Here is a 24,181-nt window from a genome sequence, read left to right as displayed (position 1 = left end):
AAGACAATATGGCAACTGGCAGCCTTTTTCTTTATTGAAGCAAAGTCACAGCATTTTCATCACTATTCCCCTCTTGGGAAGGGAAGAGTTAAACAAAGGCCCCTGAAATTTACATTACTAACAAGTAGAAGGACTGAAGAAAGAGATTACAAGCGTATTTCTCTAAAATAAATAATCTACAAAGAGTGCTTTTTCTTCTTAAAAGCAATCTAAAAATGTGTAAATTCTACGGTAGGGAGATCAAAAGATATTTTAACAACTTTCAGTATTTACAAACAATACAAAAACTGCGCACACCATCAAATGATGCAAAATTCTCCTTAAAAATTAAAAGCTTCATTGCTACTGAGAACCAAAAACTCCAGCCAATATTTCAGTTTTAATTAATGGTCTTCTTTGCAATTGGAAAACCGTTACGTGTTTTTATTATCTGTAAAATATACAATAAAACTGAACCTCACTAAATTATTCAGGTTAAAAAGAAGAGAAATACTGCAGGCAAATCAAAGAGGAAAGTAACTGTAACTTATTCTTTGGTAACCAAAAGTTAGCAAGTATCTGTATTTCAAGTGATGAAAAGTAATAATCTTCCCGTTTTGCCCAGTGGAAGACAGACTTCTGGCAAAACACAGCTCCCATTTCAATTCTGAAAGACAGGCTCCACCTGCAGCTCTGTAGTGCAAGTTCTCAAAGTCAAATTTTCCTTTCTAATTCAGAAACATCACCCTTCCACACTCTAGCAGTACACTGCTTAATTCCTCTCCCACCTTTCTGCTGTCTGCTCGCATCCTCCCCACACATCCAGTTGTTCCAGTTCTCTAAGGGAATACTCCAGTCAAGGAAGCAATTCGCTTGGAAATGAGTGTTTCTCCAAGCATATGTGTGTGTGGCTGCATAGCAGCTAGTGGGGTGTTACAAAATTCAGCTCCCTTTTCCATGTTAACTATGTATTTCATTTTCCCTCAGGAAAAACCAAAAATAGAGGTACCCTGGACCAATTCATAACTTGGTGCACAAACTGCTTTAGCAGGACACACTCCACTAAACACTGGGGATATATCCCAGTAATAAGCCATGTAACACCGCAGCACCAACCCTACTCCCTGCTCATAGGTGAATGAGCCTCATTGTGCCTCTCCCTGCTTAACAAATGCACTACGCTGCACCACTACAATGCTTTTGAAGCAAACATCCATCTTGTAGCACAGGAGCCCTCCCATTCCTCTTTCTCAGGCTTATTCCTAAATGTTGCTTGCGCAATTGCAGTCAAGAAAAAGAAAAACTTCACACCCCTACAGGCTCTGTGAAAACTCCCCCCCCCGCCCCAAGAGGACTTCTAAGGCTTTACACGAAAAAACAAAATTCAACTGTTAACCTTCTTTAAGCCACAGACCACTCATTCAACCCAAGTCCTCCCCACCCCAACCCAACCATGCAGAACTATCATTGCTTTAGCATTTAAACACACACATGCAGTTCATGGATTAAATGCTCAGCAAAGTAAACTTGTCCTGGTCTGGGCTTTCTTCTGGAATCTAGTCCTCTGACATTTTCTAGACTAATATCCAATGCCTTTTGTCACTACTGTCTTAAAACTTTCATTCAGCTGAAGGGCTTAGATACTTCCTTGAAGCACCTGGTTGAGTCAGTAAGTCCAGATGGGTTGGATCCAATGTCTCCTTGCAGCCTGCCTCCTCAGCATACGGAAAGTCATTCACGTCCATTTCATCACTGTTAAACATATCAAGCTGTCTCTCTTGCTGCTCTTCCAAAGTCCTTTGGACCCTGCCCTCTGACTGTTCCACCACCTCCCCATCTCCTTCACTAATGACGGTCATGGGGCTGCTCTGGATGCGGTTGCGGACATTGTACTTGCTGCTGGCAGCAGAGGGGGGTGTCCGGGACCGGCCGTACCTAGTGCCAGAGAAGGACATGCTCCTTGGCATCAGGCCCTCACTCTTGGCCCACTCCTCCTGGGCCCGTTTGCTCTTGCTGGGTGAGCAGCTGGCAGGGCTGTCAGAAACGTCTGGGGACGCATCCGTCTTTGTCCGGTGGAACCGCGGGTCTGTGTTCTTCAACATCTCTGCCGCGGACATGCGGGAGCTGGTGTCACAGCGGCTCCCTTTCTTCAGCAGCAGGGCTTTGAAGTTGTCGTTGCTGGTGCTGCTCTTGCGAACGCTCCTCTGGATAGATCCAGCTTGTTTAAGGGTAGTTAAGGTTGGGGAAGCACCAGTGGGAGTTACGGGGGGCGAAGGAGAATGGTTGCGGGTACGGTCGTCTTCTGAATCTTTACGGCCAAGGACTTTCCTTTTGGATCTGAGTGAGAAAAACAGCAAAAAAAGAGGACCAAACAAAAAATTAAACTTTTTACCTCTCCGAATTTAACTCATCTTAAAGGGATGACAATGAATTAAGCTAAAGCAGAGAGAGGGATAAGGGAGAAGTAATCTAAATCTAAAGCATGAGTAAGAACACCACCAAAACTGTATAGGCATTAATGCAGGTATTACAGGTATAAGCTAAATTTTATTGTTCTTCTTCTGCAAATCTGGAACAATGAAACTACTAAAACTGGCAATACGATGTCCAAAACCCTTCAGCAAGTTTAGTGAATCAGGTTTTCTGGAGTCAGTGTTCAACTGCTAAGATTAATGCATTATAAAGATTATACACAGTGCCATTTGTCTGTTAGTTTGGGGACCTGATTAAAAATATGTCATCTACAGTATGTTTGGGGTTTTTTGCTTTCTTTTGGTCTACTATTTCATTTGATGCTCTTTGGAGAATTAGAAGTGCAGTGTAGTGCACTTGCTTTTAGAAAAGGATACTGGAGTGCACTGCTGCTGAAGTTAAGATGGAGTAAAGGGAGCCACAGGTGACTACTCTGGATTAAATAATTTAAAAACAAAAGTCTCCTTCTCGACCTAAATATTAACTGAATAGTGAAAATTGAGTCTTCCAGCTTCTATTAAGATGCACAGACAAAATTCACAATTCTGTTGGTGCTCTGTCATTGCAACTCTAAATGAAGGCAAGACCAACTTCCTGACATGAAAGTTATCTTTCCAAATGAAAGGATGGAGTGTTTATTAATTTCAAGTAAAGTGCAGGGATAAAAAAACAAAATTAACAAGCAGTTATGGAGGTGGGAATAAGTGGAAACTGGACTTCTATTGCCCATTTTCCCATTATTAGAAATCTTGAAGAAATGTTTTACATGCCTGCTATCTGCAGCAAAGCTGCTTTGCTTTTTTGCAGGCTAAGCAAGAATTAATTCAAAAACATCGTATAAAGGCTAATTTCACATATGCTATTTTGGCCAAAGTTTAAAACAAGTCAGGAGACTTGTTACAAGATTAGCATGCTGTAATTTGGTATGAATTTTGATCAACCATGTGTTCAATACAGATCATTCCCCTTGTAAAACAGGTTTCTACTTAATGTGTTCTTTAGCTCTACTTTCTTAAAGGTCTGTCAGCTGAGTAGGTGACAGCAACAGACATTGCCCTAAACTCTGCCAAGACTTTGGAGTGATGCTGTCTCTGTAGTGGTAAAGTTTATGCACAGATGACTTATGATGCCCGCACAGGCAGCTGTAACAGCTGTTATTTTCAGCTGCTGCTGCCTCCACCTGCCTTTCTGGAAGAAGAATTAAATACCACCATCCAGTCAGCCTGAGGATGAATGGACACCAGAAGACAGCACAGGGATAAAATTATGCCTTTAGTAGTGACAAATGTAACAAGCTTGTCTGGATTTAACTGTGTGTCAGTACCATAGGCAGCAAGTGGATTTGGTGCTTGGATGCTCTGTGCATCTATGCGAACATGTGCGTGCATTAGTTACAGGGAAAAGACTTTCCCTTCATTAGGGTTTTGGCTGCCTATGGGTATCTTTAAACACTGCAATGCTGGGGTTGTACTGCTGCTAAAACCCAAATGAAATTCCAAATATACAGAAAGCAAAATTCAGTTGCAAAGATCTTTAGGGCAAGACTGTTATCCTGGTCTGATGCTGAACTGCTAGACTGTGAATGCAGTGCAGAGTACTTCATGCTTTTGTCAGCATGTATGAATTATGTCAAAAACTTAAAATTAAGAACCAAGTTTGGTTTTGGTGGCTTTTCAGACTGAGATAGGGTACATATTCAAAGAAAACTGTGACTTAAACTTAGATTGTTCTTCCTGTCCTTAACACACATGCCACTAAATTTCTCGTCTCACTCCAAAGCACATGTTCACGAGTATCAATCCCCAAAATAACACCTTTTACAAACTGTGTGTCTGTGGGGGGGTACAAGCCATTTTTAATTAATTAACAACCAAGGAAGATAGTAGCTCAAGTCTAAAGCCAGCAAAAGCAAGGTCTTAATAACAAATGTGTGAAGCAGTTTTAACTATGTCACATCCGGTTCCATTGTCCATTTCCCCATAAACTCACAAATTACATGTATGTGCATACACACAGAGATCCACTCCCTATCTGCATACAGAATGGAGAAGGGCTACTGGCCAGAATACTTCATTCTAAAAACAGATTTGTCGCAGTCCTGGTAAATGCCATGCAACACAAATGCAACAGACCATTTTTAGAACAGCTCCCACAAACCAAGTCTTGAGGAGTAACCGTGAGTTGTAAAAAGGCAGTATCATATGTACGGAATTGTTGTAACATCCGAAACAGAATAGTTTCAAAGATGAAAAGAATAGCATTTGCATCCCAAGTGATGCAGTCTCCCAGCCATGTTCTCACAACAGGCTTTCCCCATCCCTCAGTACTCCTGATGCAGAGCTCATGCATAGCTTCACAAACTGACTAAACCTAAATAAACCTATACAGATGCTGCCAGGTGTTCTCTATGACCAGATAAAGAAGTGGCCCCTGTATCTTTTGAAGTTAAAGACAAAGCCACAAGATGGCACTATCACTACATCGATTCTAGACTAAAAGCAAGCTCAGTAGTTCAGAATGGTAATGGTCTTCCGTGTGTACTGTTTAAATGGTGCACACGTTTCATTTTGTGGTTTTAAACCTCTTTTTTAATCTTTTTTTTTTTTTTTTTTTTTTTTGTTTAGAACCTCAGGTGAACAGCACCAAAATCTAGTTGCCTATTGAAAGTGATTTTGTTTTTAAGGGAAATGAATAATGTCCTTGATAACAGAGCCAGTATTGCACATTTCATTCATGAACCAGTTTGACACAAGACACCCGACCTCAGGCTGGATTATGGCAAACTATAATCCAGCGTTTGCCATATGTTTTGCCATATGACTGACATGTTGTGTTACTTGCCAGTTTCAGCCACGCTTGCCATGAAGCATTAGCGTTGAGCCTCTGTCCCAAACTGCACCATATAAGCAGCGAAGAGAGTAAAAAGAGATGGAGAAGAACAAGAATGAAAACAAAAAGATACACAGAAAAAGCAACAGTAGAGTTAATATGGCAGATTGAGAACAGTACAATAAATACTAGATGTAACTGATATTTTAAGGGGCAGGATATTTACAATATAATCTACATTGATTTAATCTGATAGCTTTTAGGTCAGAATTGATTAAAATACATTTGTAGAACAATAAAACACAAATTCTTTATCTTTTTCATATATTGCCTTACTAGAAAGCTGATAAATGTGTGCTTTCTGTTACAGCAATGACTGTTGTAATTGTGTGTTTTAGTAAACGTTAAATTGATTTCTGACAGAACTACAGGACCTGACTCTGGGAAGAGCAATTTCTACAGTACCTGTGAATGGCTGCAAAAAGATCTTCAGTAGTCCTCGGTCTCGCTGGTGTTGCCGCTCCATCTGCCTCTTCCCCATAACTATTGCTTGGCAGGAATGAACTATGCACTGTATCAGATTCAAACACCTCCACTATGCAGAGAAAATGAACAATACTGTCAGTCCATCGTGGGAACCCAACAGGCATACAGTCCTGAAACCTGCTCGCACTGCTTCTGATCAAGTGAGTACACTGCTGTCATTGCTGTGATTTCAAAACAACACTTGCTGAGGAAACTGCAGTGCACAAAATGCCTGTGCTTGCTTACACACATAGACAGAGAACAACAGTGAAAGAAAATGCGTATGGCTTCCACTAACACAAAATCAAAATTAACAAAGCTAACCACATTTTCATAGCATGAAATCTCAGCACAATTAGATAAAGCATCATTTTCTTTCCATGTCTGCAATAATGAGAAGTCGGAAAGGAATTTTAAGAAATCTCATGAAGCATTAATTGGGTTCCTGCAACTTTCTTTAGGCTTATAGTTGTAATTATTGCAAGGGGTTATTTTCTCTACAGAAGCCTACCTTAATGCTAGGATTGCTATTCTCACTCCCCAGCTTCTTTAAAATACTGCTGCATCTGAAAAAAAGGCAAAGGAAAGAGACTCACCAGTTTCGTTCTCTTGAGATAGGTGCCCGTCAGTGTTACTGCCGCTGTCTTGGCTGCTGCCTGAACTGCTTCCTTCTTCAAAAGCAGACTGCTCCTCCTGCCTGGGTTCTTCTTGAACTGGTGATGCAGCAGGCTGCACCACAAAGGCATTAGCTCCCACTGTCTCTGAGAAGGTGAATCCAGCAGCTCCTCCCTCAGGAACCAGGCTGCCAGAGTCCATCTCGCTAGAACCGAGTCCATCTGTAAGACAATTTCTCGCCTCCTTGCAGTGTGCAAGCACAGCGTCTCTCTTAGTTGGGCTTGATGTGCTTCTGACAGTATCACTCACTTCAGCTTTTTTCTCCACTGTAAGATCTAACTGTGGAGGTGGTACAACAAGGAACAGTTTGGGTTTCTTTGAAATAGGAGGTGGTTTCTTGCTTGGCAATATGACCTGAGTCTTGTCGGGAGATGCTGGTGACCCCTGAAGAGACATGCCAGAATGGAGGTCTTCACTCTGCACTGAAGGCTCAGGTGTGTCTTCACCAGTTGTCCCCAGTGCATCAGCTTCAAAACACTTGTTTAGACCCATGGCACTCGTAGGCTTTTGATCCCTGTCAAGTGTAGGTATATTATCGGACAGAACGATAGGAGAACCCCGAGCCAGTGTTTGAACTGAGTTTTTAAATGAAGTGCCTTGAGTTTTCATTTCCTCTTCACCTAAGCTGCTGCTGAGTCTTAGTGAGAGAGATGGCTTTAGGGAAGACTGAGATGATGAGCTTACAGCGCCCTTTTCCTGAGAGGCAGTTTCAGAAGCAGATTCAGGTGATGGTTCACCTTCGGTCGCTTTTTTCACAGACCTCAGCTGCACCATTTGCAATGCTTTGGTAGTTACTAAGGGCATCACAGGTCTTGATGGATCTTGCTTGTTGAGTGGCTGTTTCACTGGACTGTAGCAAGACTCTTCCTGGTTACGTTTCTTAAAAGAATACTGCGGGCATATTGTTGCACCTTTTGTTAGTTTGGGATCAAGAGGTGGTGCTGGTGGCGGGACAGCTAAAGGGAAAGTGGAAGCAGGAGGACAAGGGGAAGAGAATGAACTGATGGAGGCTTCTTGTGGAAACCATGGGACAGTCTGGGCAAAGGAAGAATTTGCATCAGCTTCTGGTGGAGGAGGGGGGAACGTGGGAGAGGCTGGCAGTGGTGACAGATCCATGACTTCTGCTGGAGGAGGAGGAGGGGGAGGAGAAACTTCAGGGCAATGTGGAGGAGGTGTTGGAAGAAGAGGTGGCAGAGGGGGAGCACCAGAATCCGGAGCAGAGCTCAGGGTGGAGTCCAGTTTCTTCACACTCACGCTCCCTTCAGTAGATGTATTTGAAGAAAGAGAAGTGGAGGAGGAAGACATGGAGAGCGAAGACAGAAGAGAGGATTTCCTTTCAGGCACTTTAGGCTTCAGCTTGGATTTTCCATTTCCTGATGATGCAGATTTTAAAATTACAGGCACTGGAGTAAGCGCAGTGGGTGTATTGGACTGGCTGGAGTACCCACTTGATGGCGATGTGACTCGGTGGGATTTCTCTGGAGAAGTGCTCTTTGGTTTGGCCAGTCCACTGGGCACTTGTGGCACAGAAGCCCTTGAGCCATCACTGAAGTGGCTGATGCTGTAATCGCTGAGAGCAGATGATGTACTGGCAGAATGAGTCACTGGGGATTTTACCTGGTCATCTGCCACAGCTGCATAGTCACTGTAGTAACCCCACTGGTCTGCATACTCTGACTTGATGCTACTTGTTTCACTCTGAGAGGGAGTGACTGTGCAGATGGAGTAGAGGTTTGGAGCAGTGGTGGACATCATGCTGCTGCTTGCACTGACTGAGCTTTGGCTGCGGGAGCGCAACACCCAGGGATCCTCATAATCACTGCAGGGGCTCTGGGAAGGGGAGCTGCCATTTTTGCATTTGAGATTCAACTGCAGAGAATGCTGAAGGGTGGCAATGAGGGTTTCATCAAGTACCTGTCCATTTGACTGGGCTTTTTTCTTGGGCATCCTTCTGAGTGAGTCTGTTCTGGATGGTGGCAAAGGCGGCTTCTTTGCCTTTTTCAGAGAGATGTTTCTTACAAGGGATTTTTCACCTTGGCCTGACTGATCATCCTGATGTTTCTTCTCCTTTCCTTCGAAGACATTTATCACACTCTCTCTGGAGTTCCCAAAACCATTAGTACTATCACAAGACACATCTGACTTCAGTCCAGAGTCCATATGCACAGAACCATAATAACCATCATGGTCCGCAGAGTACAGAGAAGTAGAATCATCTCTGACAGAAGTCCTCTCCAGGCTGCTGCTGCTCATGTTACTACCAGGAGTGGCACAACCTGATGTGGTACAAACCACCTTGTGTGAAGGAGTCTCACTGTTTTCTGCAGACTTGTACAGCCAATGCTCTGTGCTGTTCACTGCCGCTTGTGCTCGCTCTCCTGAACAGCTAGAATCACTCCTACCATCACTGTCCTGGGAAGGGTTTGGTAAAGTGAGATTGTTCCTACAGCTGTAGCCCATGCTCTGAGACCCAGCCTCTGCATTTCCAGGAGTGCTAAGAGAGACAGCAGAGTCACCAAGAGAAAGCATCATGACAGCATTAGATGGGATGGTATCTGACGTCTGTGAATGACGTGTGGAGCTACTCTCACTCCAGTTACCGCTTGAAGAATGGTGATCTTCTTTCCCACTTACTGCACTGCTGGCAACAGGATTGTCTCTTGGCTTTGGGTAGGCAGTGGAGCTGGTAATTTTATTGTCCAATGATCCAACACTCTGGGCAGCGTGAATAACTATAACTTCTGAAGAGGATGACAATGTTGCATTGGGTATGATGCTCGTTGAGTAGGTGGCATGAGGAGAGACCACACATGCTGGGCTTGCGGACTTTTCGCTATCGTAGCTTCTCACCTCTTGAGACTTTGGCCTCGACAGGGTCGCTGTCATGGAATTATTCCTCAGATACACAACACTATCATCCACTTGCAATTTGCTTATCTGGTAGGGTAAAGAGCCAGCAATGTCTTCTGTCTGCCTAGAGATGCTCTGTGTCTGCTCTAGGGACTGCAGAGACACTCTTGCACCAGCCCGAGGCAAGCTGTGAAAACCTATGTCGCTATTTTGCCGAGAAGCAAATATAACTGCAGCAGAATCACTCATCACCGACATGTTTCCAGATGAGCTCGAGAATTGAGACATCTGGGCTGCAATGCCTTGTCCTTTCTGTGCTCGTATTCTTCTCATTGAAGGGGGCACAACTTTAACTTCCTCCGTCTGGCAGCTGGTGTCCTTGGTTTCAGAGCGGTGCATAGCAGAGCGATAGCTGTCTAGTCTCCCTAGCGTGGAACAGTGATCTGGGACATACATCGAATGCCCTCGGAAATCATTTTGGCCAGTGCCAACTGCTGCAGTCAAAATAAAACAATTATTTCTTGAAGCACAAATTCACATTTATTTTCTTACTCATTTAAAACCAAAGAACCCCAGCAAACCGCCTGACTGATCCCCATGCTCTTGCAGGTTATGCCTTCTGAAAAAGAATCTGCAACAATGGATTTTGCACAGGCATCCCGTGTTTTCTGCATTTCTCTTCCCTTTTTCTTTATTACGAGGAATCTTCGGCTTACAGAATTACCTGTGTTCCTGCTGCACATTTGACACATGAAATCCTCTGTTTATGACATGGTAATAATTTCCATAGTAATCAGTTATGTCAGAAACCAAGTAGTACTGTTTTACTTCCAGTAGGCAAAGCAGCAGGCACAGACAAAGCCTGAGAAATGTGAAGTGTGTTTCCATGCTAATGCCTTGTGCAATAAAGAAAAGAGGAAGGAAATCTGAAGACTAATATGAATAATCAGATCTGCTTTTTTAAAGCACTACACTTCAGAAAACAATTTCAGGAGGTAAGGATAGCTCTCCAAGCCTTGCTGTTCATCTGAAAGGAGGCTAACACATTGGAACATGCACTGCTTTACCACAAATAATATATGTGCTCTAACAGCATTTATAAGAAGACATTATCCAGCACTGCAAAGAAAATAATTTCTCCATACAACTACTTTCTATTTTTCATTTAGGAAGAACTCCTAAGAAATGGGGAAAAGAAACAGTTAGTACTGATGGTCGTCTCATCCTCAGCATGTCAGCAAATAAAAAATAACTGTACTTTTAAAAAAGAAGTGATAATCATATATTAGCATTAAAAAAAAATCCGACTTTGAGGATAATGGAAAAACAGGTGTAGTTCAAAATACAGTTAGCACTGGGTCAGTAGAAGGGACTCCAGTGTTCTTTTAAATTTGTTTTTAATGGTAGCTGCCTTTTAAAATCACAAACCAGAGCACTGCTTTAAAATTAGTCTGTGTAAGGCTGTTGCTTTTCAATTCAGTTGCATTACTGTATAAATAGCAGACACAAACAGCAGGCGTGCTGCTGGAGATGCTTGTAAGGATGCTGCATATGTCACTGCGGGGGAAAATTGGTTGTTTCAAGTCTCCGCCTTAGCTAGTCTTACAGCAGCAGTGAAGTAACAAGCATGCCTGATATGACTGTTCCTCTTTCATATTTACTATATGGAACTGGATCAGGTATTCTTATCATGCAGCTTTAACCACCACTTAAAGTACATTTAATTATCCTTATTCTTGGCAGGCAAAAGGGGTTTTAGAACAATGAAAAGAGGGCTCTGAAAAGGCTACAGTGAAAGCAGCACACACAAAAAGATTGTTTACTTCTTTTCCCCAGGCACATAAGTAGTCTTTTAGCAGCTTGAAACCTATTTAGTTTGCTTTGTGTAGATTCTCTCACTCTCATGAAAATGTAGTCTCTTTCTGCTTCTGGTAGAGGTTTGCAGCAAAGCTAGGTACTCGGATGCTGGCAAACGTCTTGGATAATCTGAGATACTGTCAGAACAGATGGACTACTGCAGCCAACCAAGAGAGGTATTTGCATATTCTGTATACAGTTATTAAGAGCAGTAGAGTGATAAAAATAATTCAGCTTTGCTTTCCGTGTGTATTTTTTTGGTATAGAATCAGTGTGTGCCCCTTTGGTTAAGAGAGAGACAAACAACAGAGCAGACATTACAAATGTCTGTGGAACTACGACATCATTGATGACAACTATTAGCCAATTAAAAATATCCAGTAATAAAAATCTGTGTACTAAATAACCAGAGATGGGGTATTTTTTCTTCTACCACTGTAGATACACACATGCACACAAATACACACCCCCCCCCCCCCCCAGAGACAGAAGGATGGGGCTGGTGGAGACTGAAGCTGTCAGCGCTACAAGAAGTATCTAACGCTGTCACATACTGACCTGTGGCTGAGAGCACCTCATTTCAGTATGCGGTATGTTTGTATTCACAAAGGAAGCTAAATGCATTCTGTTTCACAAGCAGTGTAACAGGGATGGATGGTTTATGCTTGTTTACAGTGTTACTGCTCGGGAAGGTAAATGGCAAAGTGGAACAACACTGGACTTACTAACCAACCTTCTCCTCCTTCCAAAACTAGGAGTGTTAGAATGCATTACTGGAACATGCTGTTTATGGCAAATGCACAACAATGTCCAAGATAGCAACTTAAACCTTGGCACTCTATCTGTGCCACTAAATAAAAGAGGCCAACTACTTTTTGTAGAAATGCAGTGTATTCTGAAATTACTTCACCTTTGCTTTTGGCTTCATATGTATGCACGATCTCATGCAAAGCTGTGAGAGTTTACTTCTCCTTTATAATATAGTGGTTGCTCTTTTTACAGTTCTGTTACTTGAAGAGAGACAACAGAAATGTGCAGGGAAAATGGTCCAAAAAAACTCATCTGAAGTTTGCTGACTCAAGTATTCTCTTAAAATGTTGAGGGGTTTAAGATTTTGGCGGAATTCAGGAGGGTATTGAGGAGTATTTTGTTTGCAATTTATAAATGAACTGTAAAACCCTTACTCACTTCCAGCATAACACTAAAAAGCAAGGGTTTTCAGAAATCCTTAAAATTAAGCCACCTTTCTTGGTACTGCAGCTAGAAGATGAACAATCCAATTTTAAGGGACAGCTCAAACCTTTAATTGACAATGACATTGAAAGTGCTACATTTCTCAGAAAACCCCCTACTTAAATAAATAGCAGTCAGAAGTTAAAAGATTTCTGCAACACCAAAATTTTGGAACTGAATCAGTGCTTTTAAAGAGTATCATCCACAAGTCCATCTAGCTGCAGGGGTGATGTCCAAGCAGACAGCAGCACAAAATAGGGCAGAACATGACATCAGAGTGTCCTGTTACAGATGCTGAATGTTATGAAGCCAGAAGTGGCTGCAATTTGGTGATATGATAAATGTGGCTGAAATTAATTAATAATCATCTTGTCTGCATTTTATATTATCAGGTATCCAGTAGCCCAGCAGCCACTGCTACGCCCACCACACGAGACCTGTATCTGTATTCCTTATTACTCCTTGCTATGCTGGAGAGATCTCTGAGGCAAATGCTCTTCCCTAATGCACATGTTCAGTGTAGACTACAGCAGCAAATAACAAATACCCACTATCTGAAACAAGAAAAATATGACATATTTAACAAGTCTTGCATGGAAGCACAAAGAGGTTCAAATGCACACCTTAGCTCCAAGCACTTGATCCAAGATAGGCACATACAAGTTACGCCAGTTTTCCCTGATTCTGGTAGTTACTGGTGTTGTTCATTAGAGCTGACAGGGATTGAGACTGAAGGCATATCTGATGGAAACTGAAAGTGTCTGCATGCAGTCCCTAGGGCCAGGTACTAGCTCCTAGAACACCCGTGACTGATCTGGTGGTACCAGCAGCTTGCTGCTTAGAATCAGCAGAAAGGTACTCTGCATTGAAATGAGTGTATAGAACAAGGACCTGAGAGGATATAAAGTGTGTATTGATATCACGAAGAACATGCTTGTTTCAACTAGTATATAGAAGTAATCTTTCTTCCCAAACTTCTTCTAACCACTCCTACCAGAAGCACTTGTTCTCTTGTGCCACAGGCACATTCTTAAGATCTGTTGTTTTCATCTTCTCCTCCAGCCCCACCTAGCAATCCTCTTCCAAACCTGGTGACCTGGCCAAGTCACTGGGCAGGCACCAGAACTTCCAGTGTTGCAAAAGAAATTGCTTATCTATTTTACCCTAGTACTCACGTAACAAATGATTTTTAATAGACACTCAACAAGAAACAGACATCAGTCTTACGGTAATTTTCAGGAATTTTCACTGTGCTCCATGAAGCATCTCTACAATCTCTCTGAGGGGAGAAAAGTACTGCAGAGAATCCTGTGATACCTTTCAGTACTGCCAGCTAAAAAATATCCTGATTCGTTGCATATTGTAAAGGTTATATTCCTGGCATTTCTGTCTTTCATCCCCCATTATGAAAAAGCAGACAATACGTACTCTGAATATATCTCTGGATGAATAATGCTGGAAATGTACAATGTTGAGAAACTACAGCTATAAAACCAGTATTATTTAAAATGCACAATTAGCTGTGAAATGCAGAGACACGTAACTCTCCAGATACTGTTAAAGTTGCAACTTGAAGCAGGTACAGAATTACTTTGCTTGAACACCTGGGTATTTGTGTTGTTTTTCTACAGATAATGGATATCCAGGATGCTTCTTAATTGTGGGACCTGAAACTTGAATGACTGCTAATGCTGAAGGGACTAATGGGAAAAGAATCTCAATTAAGAGTAGTCTTCAATAGAATAGCTTAGTTCCCAAAGATCAGAAGGACTTACATGCCCTCATGTTGCTGAGATGGAATTGTTTCCTCTAGGACATGTCAAAGGAGAAACTTCAACAGTCCCAAATGATCCCAGGGACACTGCTAGCTGTTGGGACAGGGCCAGTGGGGGACTAAGCTGTGCCACAAGAAAGCAAATGAGGCACTGCCAGGTCAGGTGTCAGTCATATCCATTCTAATGACTGATGGGAGGTCCTATAGGTGACAATTCATTATGAGCTACTGAAAATGGGAGGCAAGGGAAATGAGCTGAAGAAAAGTGTATAAGGTCAATCTGGCTCTCTGAACCCTTTGGTAAGGAAGAAAAGAAAAATGCAGATGGTGGTGGTGATGGTGGAAATCACAGAACTGTAAAGCCCCTGAACTGCACCTTAGAGTGGAGGAAAAAAAAAAAAAAGCACTGAAATTATCCAAAGAAAGTACATGCATAAAACTGTAAGACACTTTTTTGAAAACCAAGAATGGACAGAAACTTCTGTTTGATTAAAGTGCCTGGGCCAAGAAGAAATAAAATGGTGCAAAACTTTATGATGGTTTTCTCTCTCCTGCTTTTGTTTATTTGGAAGATGAACTGTGGTGGAACTGAGACTCAGGTCTGGGACCTGTTCCTCCTGTAAAACAGGGAGGGAGTCCGAGACACCAGAAGCTGTCCATTGGTGTCTGGGACTGCACCGGTGCAGAGCTCGGGAGAAACACTCACACTCAGGTAATGCAGCACCTTCACAAAAAGAAAGTATCAGCCAAACCCTAGAGCACTGACACAGAGAAAGGACCATGGAAACACGATGAGAAAAGGTATTTTGCTGCCTTTATTTCATCTAGGGTGCTGGAAGGTGTGAAGGAAGCTGAAGATAACCAAGAGCCAAGAAATGTGCAAGGCCTGAGACAGGTTCTCCCAGAGAACTGATCATCCCTACTAAACTTCTGCTTGGGAATCATCTTGCCTGAGGGAAGAATGCCACTTTGCATGTCAGCTACCATCTGAAGAAGACAGCTAGAGGAGACTGATAAATGGCAACACAGAGCAGAAAAACTGAGAGCACAGAAACCTGAAGTTTCATCATCTCAAAGTTTCTTGACGTTTCTGCAGTTTTGATCCAACACTGACTCCATTAAGTATATATACATACATATATATATATGTTCTGTGAGACAATGAAGGTAATTAAGAGGTATGCAAACCTATTTTTTTTCACTGCTGTTTTTTGCAGAGAGGAATGCTCTGCCTTCTCTGCTTAGTTTGATGTCACTGCTAAATAATACTAAGAGGGTCCTACAGTTAAAAAAAACTATTCAGAAAACAACTGGTGTCACTAAACTGGTAGGCATCTCATACTCTTAGTGCATCTCAGAATCACATCTACCACATCGCATTTTATTGACAGAGCACTTTTTTACATGGGAGTTTCCAGTCTGTGCCGAGAGAATGGTTCATCGCTGGAAGACACCTGTGAAAACACAGCAGTATTACAACACTCAAAAGTAGGACTGTTTAAAGATACTTTCAGCACATGCCTCATGGGTGCAGTTAATGATTCCTTTCAGTACATTTAGCTAAATTCGATGAGGGTACCAGAGCCACTGAGCTCAGGCCAGCAATCAGCGCAGGCTTTCCCTTCTATTTGGTCTTTTTTTGTTCCAAAGGAGCCAAAGCAGCCAGGGGAGAACCCCAGCAGCTTGGCCTGGCAGAAGCTCTTCCAGGCTCTCTCACAAGAAAAGAAAACAGTTCAAGCTTGGTTGAAGCTTTGAGGTTCTCTCAAGTTTCTGCTTCTTTCTGAAGGATAAACAAGATGTAACAAGAATCTGCTGTACATGTTGGTTATTTAGCCTATGCACAGCAAATCTGGTGTACCAAGGGATTTTAATCTTTGTATAAATATTATAGCCATTCACAGCAATGCTTTAGGGGAGAAACAAAGAGATTTATTCAGCTGAAATCACAGGGAGAATGTCAATATGCACAATGCAATTGCTTGATTTAGAATTTAGTCCAGATCCTTGTTCCGACCAAATGAACTGTGGAATGTTTTAAAACAACTCATTGTTTGTTTTGGGACAGTGTAAGAGAAATAGGGAATGGATGGCTACAGAAATATTTGGGGAGTGATAGGGGAGAAAAGGTAGAAAGAGCACTGAACAAAGATGGGGAAGACTTAATTTATTCCCAGCCTTGCCAGCAGCCTGGTGGGTGACTCCATCTAAGTCACTTCACTGCAGTATGCCTGGTTTCCCCATCTATAAAATGAAGACACTGATAACTTTTCTCAAGTGCACTTTGTTTCCAGTGATGGAAAGCAGTACACTAAAAGGATGGATACTGCCGTCAGAGAGTTATCCTGGCATACACTTTGCTGTCCAGACAATATACAACCACCACGGAATCAACATGAAGCTTCTAACACAACTTCCACTGTAGGACAGATGGCTGAAGCCCCATGTGCCTGCCGGTTGTGGGCCAGGAAACTGTCCAGAGAGAGCTCTTACAGTGAGCTACTGCCAGCCCTAAAATTTCTGCAACTTAAAATAGGAGCCAAGGAAAACCTTCAAGCAGTGCAACATGAAGTGTGCTCAGCACAGAGTTGAAAGACCAAAATCAAGACCATAAAACCTGTCACCCTTAGCAAACAGGTTGGCAAAAGTCACAAACTTCTTTTAAGATATTAATTGAGCAATTCTTTTTAAGATGGATGCCATGTGCATTCTCAGTTTACTCCACTGGGTAAACTACAGTTGATGTTTTCAAGCATGAAGTGTTTTTCAACCATGAAGTAGTTACAAACATAAGCACGAAGTTTTGGAAATGCTGCCGGCAGGAAGCATTCCCCACATATACACCCAAGTACTGTTGTCACCCATTATCAAAATCCAAGTGCCTGAAAGAGTGGTGGGAAACCCACCACGTGACAAAGAGTAATGTGGCAGAAAATGTCTTCTCCATTCCCTGCCCTCGAGGTAGGTCCTACATGTGTCAAAGACAATCCCTATCAAAAACTATGACCTTGGTGTGTGTATCATTTTCAGAATACCACACTGGACTCAAGACCACTGTAACAACCATGAAAATGAACAGCTGAAACAATGCCCTGCATCAGTTTCGCATTTAAGCTGCACAAGCATTTTCAAGGAGCACAAGTCATTTCATCTCAGCTCTAGATGAGAGAAAAGTGATTTAGTTTAAGATAGAAGAGGATGTAAAAAGAATCCATCCTGAATGGATGAGAGGATGAGGGTTGTCTGCTATTACACAAACCGGCTGTAGACATGGTATCTGAACGATTAGGCTCAAAGACTTATAACAGGAGAAGGGAATCTTTGGTTAAGAATAATTCAATATTAAGTTTTATGTAGCTTTGTTTCCAGATCTGATCTTTCTTTGGTTACAAATCTATTTTATTTAACTACAGCAGGCACAAAAGAGCCTCCATCCCACAGGAGATGCCTGGCACCTCTGGACAATTCTCAGAGCAACAGTTACAAATAAATTCATTAAATGAGATACAAAAGTAGGGAAATTTAAAGCTGCCTAACTTTAGCTGTCCTAACAGGGGTTAGGGCAACAAAATTATAGATGCTAAAGGAGTACTGTTCCACTCACAAACTGTTCTTCATGTACTTGCTTATTTCTTGGCTTTCTTTGCACATGGCCCTCTAGCTCATTTCAAACCCATCCAGATAAGCTACATCTTTTTGATTCTGTTTCTGAAAAATCTCGACAAAGAACCAAGTATTGAAAAACATAAAAGAGGTGCAAAATGCAAGATAATAACACTTACTGAAATCGCCTATATATGAGACGATTCCACATGCAAAGAGCCTAAAATTATGTTCTACCAGACTGTTTTAAGAGATATTCTTCATTTACTAGAAAAAAAGAAAAAGGAGGGGGAATGTCATTTTATCTGTGGAGTTATCATTTGGGGAAAACTGAAACATCATTTTAAAAAATAAGTAAAAATGACCAGATTCACATCAAGAAGTTCTGCAGAAAGAGTCTGAAAGGTCTGCCAAAATCCAGACTGCTTCATCAGCTTTGAGTATTATGTATGCTACTAACTGTGAAATAGAACAGCCTGAGGTAGTGTAAATGGGATCGGGTAGGCATTCTTACTTTGGAATTCATGCAATAACTAATGAACCCATGTAAATTACATCCAACCAAATAACACTGATACTTAAGGGTCACCAATTACATCTAAACTGAACTGGAAAATACACGGGTTTTCAGTGTTGATGCAACTCTCAGCAGATTGGGGAAGGCATCTATAAATTCTTTTACTCCACTGAGTAATTATTTGCAAGCCAAAACGCCTGTCCACTTTGGTTTTGCTTCAGTGAACATCCTGCAAGAGTAGCCCAAATCTCCAGGAAAGCACTAAGGGCCTGAAACCTTAAATCCCTGCAGATTTCCACTGTACCAATACACCATTTTCCAAATACCCTGATCCTTTCAACAGATGGAAGTCAACAGATAAAAGGTCCTAATTTCCAGATGCACAAGATGGCAAGGGGGCACAAATATTTGGAACTGTAATAGGCTATCAGACTGTATTGGTTTCATGAGCATTGGTAATGTTATTAGTTGAGTAATGATAAGCAGTGACAATGAACAGTGTATGGAATACAGTTCTGATGAGCCATACCTAGCTCCTTTTGTATGTTGTCAGGGATTCCTGTAATAGTCTTTCTCCTTTTGACTTTCTTCGGCCGTCTTACCACCGTGTCTGTGTAAATTAGAGACCGCCGAATGCTGGCTTGGCGGTCGAAATTCTCCCCTAATACATGGTAGAACAAGCAAAGCAACATTACTTCCAAGCACGCTGACATCATGCATTTTCTTCCACTAGTTTTGTTGTAGAAATGGAAAAAAAGGCATTAATTAATGATGTTAGCTTGGTCCTACAATGAAGGTTTACACTGAAGGAAGATACAGCATATGGACACAGTAAGGCTTTAGACACACACATCTATTACACAGTACTGCAGGTTTTAAAAGGAATTTTGACTTCCTGAGCCCAGTACGGATCTGGTGAGAGAAGCTCTAATTCCACAAGTGAACAGAATCCTTGTTTTGTGGTTTTTGTGTGTTTTTTTTGTTTTATTTTGAAGAAATTAGGTGCAGAAAAAGCAAATCTGCTCATGAAAATGAAAGATCCCAATGATGACCAAATTATACAGGAACAGACACTGCTATTGGCAATAGCTATTACAGTACCTTTGCACAGCTCCACCATTAAATCACACAAGACGCTTCTTTTTCATTCCAAGTTGTTCTGGACCTGTCAAGTGTACCACATTTCTGTTGGTGATCCTTTAATGTCAGTACAAATAAGTACTACAGAGCGTGCAGAGATCAAACCTGTGGTCTCATAAATATTTTGGAGTGGAAGCTGCTTAAAATTGAAACTTTATAAATGATTATAACAATATACAATGGCAAGAACTGAAAAAAATGTGTAAGTGCACGTTGCCAGACAAAGCCTTATAATGACCATGTGCCGTATCATAATGGGACCCAGAAGCACCACTATCATTAACCAGCTCTTCTTTAGGAATTCACTTTTGTTTAGAGGCTTATAATTTGGCCATTTTACTAGTAGCAAGATATAACTTGCTCTGTAGATTGTGAGCCAAGTTAATGCTCTGTCACTTCTAAAAATCTAACAACTTCCCCCCAAATATTTCATGTAAGTTCCCTTTTTAGAAGCTAAAGCATTTTAAAACACTGCTAAATGTCCCTCAGATGACCAATTTATATGCAGAAAAAACCCTGACATATGTATATACTTTTTTGCCTGGTAAGCTTTTTTTGAAAACTGATGACCAAATTATTTACCTCTAAAAAGTGATTAATGCACGGTAACTAATATGTCATAAATACTATCTCTGGCTGACTGCACATCGGTATGATGTGTGTCGTGCAAATAGTATAGAAAACCTCATTACCTCTGTAAGTTAAAGACAGTCATATATTAAAAGTATAGCATGTAGACTTGTGAAAATGCAAGGAAAAAACAAGGCAGTTTCATTCACCACATTGTAAATATAAAGACTCTGACTCTGTCTGACAAGAGCCTTGTACTCCTATGAGCTGCACTTGTGCTGAGCAGGGTCCTTGCATCTACAAATTGCCAAATTCTGGACTGACTGAAGTCAAGGCAGATCAAGGGAGGAGGAAGCCCATGGAGTGTATAAATTTAGATCTATGGATCCCACTAGCTTAGTAGAAGCCCTGAAATAGTAAGACTCTTCACTGTCTGGGGCATTACATTAGGACCCTTACAGGATCAGGACCATTAGGTAATCCTGCCATGAAGGATAATAGTAATTCTAGCCAAATGATAACAAATCTAAAGAATTTGAATGAGAAAGGTTTGCATTTCTGAACATATCTTTATCCATTCAAAGGCCAATAATTATGCCTGAGATGGTTAAGTTGCAAGGAAATTAAAATGCAGCTTTGAATGTTCTGGAGTAAAATGTAAACAGTAAGTAGAGGGTGCAAACAAGGACAGAGTCTTTTACATGAAGCCTCAGACAGCACGAACAGGATGACCATGAGAAAATTTTACTGGGTCAGTAACTTCTTCCCCTGAGCTACCCAAAAGCTAACTCAACCAATCCATCTTCAATGGCTTTTCATACACAAAAGGATTTTTCAAAGCCACTGTGCTAATTTGTAGAATTTCAAAGTAGCAACTTCGATAATTTCCAACAGGACAAATCAGAACATCTCATTTTTCCCTTCTTTGCTATCACCTTTTTTTTTTTAAATGAAAATATCAATGTTAATGTTAAATATAATTTGCAGATTTAAGGATACTTTTCTCCTTCTGTTGCTGGTTTGTAACAAGTCTGTAACAAGTCTAGGCATTCCTTATGCAGTTTATTCAATCTTCCCTACATGCAGTGTACTCAGTTCCCTTGGATCCACTGAAAATATTTAAGTATGTGCTTAAATCTCACTGGAGTCAGTCAAGCTGGACTCAAGCAAATGCTTAAATGTTTTGCAGGATCCAGCCTTGCACTGATCACCTCCACCATCACCAGCCTCCTCCATCTGGAAAGAAAGTTAGTTCCGGAAATCCCATGAGAGCAGACACCATCGTACATCTTTTAACCCCCAGGTATGTAAAAGCAAAGACTGGCCACCACTGAAAATTCAGCCCAACCCTTTCCAGGCCAGAACAAGCTCAGCCCAGGCACTCCCAAAAACTGAAACTGCTTCCAAATCTGGCTGTCTAAGTTAGCAGCTTGTCAGCATAATGCAATGCCCCTGCACCCTCAGGCTATCCAACAGATTTTTGCTACTACTGTATTAGTTGCAATCTGTTCACCAAAGAGCCCTGAAAGCTGAACTCGTGGAGCATTTATTGCACAGCCACGTGAGATGCCATTGTAGCAGAATCGTTACTAATGCACTGCTGAAAACGCTGTCAATTGCCAGCAGCCTCTTCAGAGGTTAACCTTTTATTTTGTGCCAGGAGTAACAAAATAGAAGTTTTTGACCTCCCTTCTGGGAGAGTGAGAAAAAAAGTGAATGAAAAAGCCAAATCAAAACAAAAACCAGCAACGGTTTGTTCCATGGCACGTTGAACAAATGGCATAGAATCTTTGGACTTTTTTTTCTTGGCCTCATGCAGTAACATAAGGAATTCACAAAATAAAATTACTCGGTGTGTGGGAGGGCAGAGGAAGGGAGCAGATTGTGACTTTTTAAAGATGTACAAGGACAGCAGCTTTGTGTGTATGTGTGTGTGTGTGTGTGTTGTGTATGGCTCATAGTCTGTTACTGTCACTTGCTTGCTTCATAGTAGCAATATAACTATTCCAAGGAAAAGGAAATGGTGGATTCCAGAGATCAGTTCACACACTGCAACTGTAGTCTTTCTTCACCACCTTCCCCATTCTGGTTCCTTTCAATTACCATGTTTATAGGGGAACAGATGCTCAACAGATGCTCCAGAAAGGTGAGGTGTGATACATACAATTTCTGTTTTCATCAGAAATGTTGAGAACCACTGAGCTTGCCACGTGCAAACCAAATAATTCAGGGGACACCAGGTTTGCTACACCAGTTGAATTAAGCTGGTTGAAGTCACAGGTGTAATTTATCCAAACACTGTAACGTTCCCAGTGACAGTGATTTAAATGTATGAGGGTTATTTATCTCTTTTATCTCATTTTTCTTTCCATCTGTTTGCTTACCCCATATATTATCAGTATGTAGGGTCATTACATTGAACAGCAGATTACTCTTTCTGTTAGTATACCCTGTTCCTGCTGTTACATTATCTAAGCCCTGCTCAGGCTTATTGATTACGTCAGATTATCCGTTGTTCCCATAACTTGACCTTCTGCACTTGTATCCCACATTTCCTAGATAACACCAACTAGCCTAGTAACACTTCATTATGGCATTTCTTTTCCTTCTATTAATTTTCTAGAGATGGGGTGTTTGTAATTATCTGTTGTCTTCATACTATTTCTTTCAAATATTTTCTGCTGTTTATTTAAGGAATGTTTCTTGTTGATTTCTCATCTCTCTCTGATGTTTGTAACAGAAGTACTGCTCCTATGCTATTTAAATACTATCAAACAATACTAGTTAAAATACTAGTTTATAAAAACATAGGTGAAAAAATTATTGGCAGTCACACAGGGGAAGAGAACACCTAATTAATTTAAAAACAAAACCAAACATTGCAAGCTATTGATTGTAAGATTGAGCTTGGAATCAGTGTGCCATATGGCATTTGAAATAAATTGGATAGTGAATATCATCCTGGTTTTGGCAGGCAAACGGTCAGTTATTTGAATTAACTAATAATAGACAATCTTGATAATGTGCAGAAAAAGAGGGATTATTAAACTGAAGTGGTAATTCTGTCTTTCCCAGAAATTCTATTTACACACAACAAAGTATTCAGCATTAGGCTTTAACATAATTTAACTTCCACAGAGTGAGAGCTCTGCAACTGTAAAACCAAAGAACCTTTTCAAAATGAACAGTTAATACCCAGTTTGTAACAAGAAAATGTGGACTGTGGTCACATTAATGCAGTATCTTACCAACAGTCTTGCTCTAAGATATAGCCCCATTAACTTTTGTTGTTCTTACCCTACTTCCCTTGACATCTAAATCTCTTGTAGCTGATACAAAAATAAGACTCTAGAGATTGTTTTCTTGAATTCTGTAACACTTGTTTTTTTGGAATACAGAAGTCCCTCATATATAACCATCCTTATATAAAATTCCTAAAAGAAAATCCTGAAATATCATTAGCATTGCATAAAATGCAATTTCTCATTCAGTGTAGTCTACAGCAAACCACTGCTATTTATCAATCCCCCTCTTGTATTCCATGAATATCCAATGCTGTTTCAAGCCCATGTTGTGTAAACTGTGGTCATTAATGATAATTTTAATTACTCATACAGTTTGGAGGTAGACTATTAAACACATTACACTTCTGCACAATGGTGCAACAAGTAATTTAAAATTCATGCATCAAATATATGTCAAAATGCTATGCAACTGCATGGATCCCATTTTATCCCTCCCCTCCCTCATCAGTCTAACGTAACCACTGAAATTAAAAGCCTACCAGTCACATTAATAGGAACCACGTCTGTTTGGACTGCCTGTGCTTGTTGTCGCATTTTCTCTTCTGGCGTTGGCAGTGGGAGTGACTTAGTCCAGTTGGTTTGGGTGTTGATATCTGATAAGTCATCTGAAACTGGAGTTTTAGGCCTTCTGATGGTAATAAGCTTTTCTTCTTCTGGGGAAGAGACGGGACACTACCAATAGAAATACATACAACAATGTAAGTTTATAACCAGATAAAAAAAAGTAAGACTATGATATTACTAAGGTATTATCGCTGCAGTCAGCATGATTGCTTGTCAAATAAAATTCACCCTCATAAATATCACACTTTGACCTACATAAAGTGATTTAAAAAACATACAACCACCCCACAA

General features: G+C 41.0%; 1 protein-coding gene across 9 annotated transcripts in view; it reads right to left on the bottom strand.

Moving 5' to 3' along the window:
- Positions 1-13: 13 nt before the first annotated feature.
- The window catches only part of NHSL1 (NHS like 1), a 177,016-nt gene continuing 152,848 nt past the window's right edge, over positions 14-24,181 (bottom strand). For 4 of the 9 annotated variants that reach the window (XM_057407435.1, XM_057407467.1, XM_057407475.1 and 1 more), the window contains exons 4-8: positions 23,806-23,998; positions 18,841-18,972; positions 6,402-9,824; positions 5,746-5,875; positions 14-2,316 (exon numbers count right to left, since the gene is read on the bottom strand). In XM_057407435.1, the coding sequence (XP_057263418.1) occupies positions 1,599-2,316; positions 5,746-5,875; positions 6,402-9,824; positions 18,841-18,972; positions 23,806-23,998 (4,596 nt within the window). In that variant the 3' untranslated portion in view covers positions 14-1,598. Of the gene's footprint in view, positions 2,317-5,292; positions 5,345-5,745; positions 5,876-6,401; positions 9,825-18,840; positions 18,973-23,805; positions 23,999-24,181 lie in introns of all 9 variants that reach the window. The other 5 variants (XM_057407452.1, XM_057407482.1, XM_057407500.1 and 2 more) reach the window with 4 other exon arrangements.

Source organism: Pezoporus wallicus, unplaced genomic scaffold, assembly GCF_028554395.1.
Source record: "Pezoporus wallicus isolate ANWC-B61680 ecotype Strahan unplaced genomic scaffold, APGP_CSIRO_Pwel_v1 contig_3817, whole genome shotgun sequence".
Taxonomy (NCBI): domain Eukaryota; kingdom Metazoa; phylum Chordata; class Aves; order Psittaciformes; family Psittacidae; genus Pezoporus; species Pezoporus wallicus.
The sequence above is the reverse complement of the archived record's forward strand: the minus strand, read 5'-3'. Positions and strand labels throughout refer to the sequence as shown.